The sequence below is a fragment of the Cucurbita pepo genome, unplaced genomic scaffold (genome assembly GCF_002806865.2).
Source record: "Cucurbita pepo subsp. pepo cultivar mu-cu-16 unplaced genomic scaffold, ASM280686v2 Cp4.1_scaffold000267, whole genome shotgun sequence".
NCBI lineage: Eukaryota > Viridiplantae > Streptophyta > Magnoliopsida > Cucurbitales > Cucurbitaceae > Cucurbita > Cucurbita pepo.
This window is the reverse complement of record NW_019646515.1, coordinates 81,610-83,414: the sequence shown is the minus strand read 5'-3', so window position 1 is coordinate 83,414 and position 1,805 is coordinate 81,610. Positions and strand designations below refer to the sequence as shown.

General features: G+C 37.0%; 1 protein-coding gene across 1 annotated transcript in view; it reads left to right on the top strand.

Annotated features, from left to right (window-relative positions):
* Nucleotides 1–295: 295 nt before the first annotated feature.
* Nucleotides 296–1,805, top strand: part of LOC111784718 (branched-chain amino acid aminotransferase 1, mitochondrial-like) — a 4,920-nt gene continuing 3,410 nt past the window's right edge. Inside the window, exons 1-4 of the mRNA XM_023665330.1 lie at nucleotides 296–418; nucleotides 1,184–1,260; nucleotides 1,353–1,524; nucleotides 1,723–1,805. The exon at nucleotides 1,723–1,805 is cut by the window's right edge and continues 94 nt beyond it. Coding sequence (XP_023521098.1) covers nucleotides 332–418; nucleotides 1,184–1,260; nucleotides 1,353–1,524; nucleotides 1,723–1,805 — 419 coding nt within the window. The 5' untranslated portion in view covers nucleotides 296–331. The remainder of the gene's footprint in view (nucleotides 419–1,183; nucleotides 1,261–1,352; nucleotides 1,525–1,722) is intronic.

Here is a 1,805-nt window from a genome sequence, read left to right as displayed (position 1 = left end):
CGAGCCCAGCTAGCAATGTGTGATAGAGAAACTAAATTGTCGCTCGATATGCAGAGGGACGTGACAGAGTACATAAATCGATGTTCGATATTTCTAAATAACCATGTCGATTTTGCAGGAGATCAATGAATATATATAAATACACTGTATCCGACCACATAAAAGCATAAATCCAAAAATCCAAAAATTTCAAATTTGACATAATTTTGAAGAAATTATGTTGGATTTTAGGGATTTAGAAGCAAGTGTGGTTTGAATAATGCCTTTAAATACTCTCTTTCCTCATCTCCCAACGCATACTCTCCATTGCAACCCTTTTCATCGATCAACCATGATGATCCACAGAGCTCTCTTCCCCCGCTCGTTACTCTCCTCATCTTCTTGGCCTCGTTCTTGCCTTTCTTCATCTTTCTCAAAGGTTTGACAATTCTTTCTTGAAATGTTTATGTGTACGTATCATCGATCTCGTCATGATCTTCTCTCTTCTTTTTGTGTCGAGAGTTTTCGTGAACGAATCATCCATATGGGTCCGTGATCTAGATCTTGATTGTATCTTTTTTACAAGTCTGAGACAAAGAATGCATTTTTGATCATCTTAAGAAATGTCTGTAGGGCAGGGTGAGGTTATAGAACGATTTTTTTTTTCAAATAATATAATTTTTATTTTTCAATATAATTTGAACTAGGACCGACAATTTGGAGTGTACGAGGTTCTAGTTTCAGTAAACTTGTCATCATCGAAAAAGTTAAAAGAGTTGTCAATATAGGTTACATTAGTCACTCTTTGCAATAAGACAACAATTTAAATGGACACCACTTTCTTTTAATTGTTTGAACTTCTTTGCATGGCAAATTTGTGTCAGAATTTGTTTTATTCCAATAATTCTCAACAATTCTTGTCTGATTTTAATTGAGGTTTGGCTTTTTTTTGGAGTACTCGATCAAAGTACACTACTTATTCCATACTTGAGTCACTTTTGACTGTACTCTCGATTATTTTATATTTGAAGATTCTATTGGTCATGACTAAGTGAAAGGGACTCTGATGTTATGTTAGGAATAAAAAACGGAGGATAATCCTCCACAAATTTGGATTAAATTATGAGGAATTAGAGCTTTGATTTGGGGAAAATCTTTGATTTATATTAAACCCAAGTGGTTTTGAATCTTTTGATTGTTGCAGGTTGGAGGCGGCTGCCATGGCGATGCGTCTAGGGCTGTATCTTCCATGCCGGAGCCTTGCCGGTCATCGCCGTTCAGGTAGTTCTAATTCCACCTATTCTTGCCGGAGTCTTATTAGTTGTTAAAAGACTGAGAAATTGGCTCTCAATTTGGGTTTGGTTTGATTTCAGCGATGATGAGAGCCGTGATATTGATTGGGATAGCCTTGGATTTGGGCTGTTGCCAACAGATTACATGTATGTTATGAAATGCTCTGAAGATGAGAATTTCGAACGAGGTCAGCTGAGTCGTTATGGGAACATTGAGTTAAGCCCTGCTGCTGGGGTTCTAAATTATGGCCAGGTATCTTCAACTTCCAGTTTCTGATCCTTGTTTTGATTTGGTTTGGTTCTGAAACTGTAAATTTTGTTTAGTTTTGAGGATTGGATAGCTGAGATTCATTGTTTAGGCATTTTCCATGTATATGATTGATTATGCATACAACCTGTTTGACGAAATGCCAGACAGAGTTTTAAGGCATGGTTTTGATGATTTGTACAGGGATTGTTTGAAGGTCTGAAAGCATATAGGAAAGAAGATGGAGGCCTTCTTCTCTTTCGTCCGCACCAAAATGCTCTTCGTAT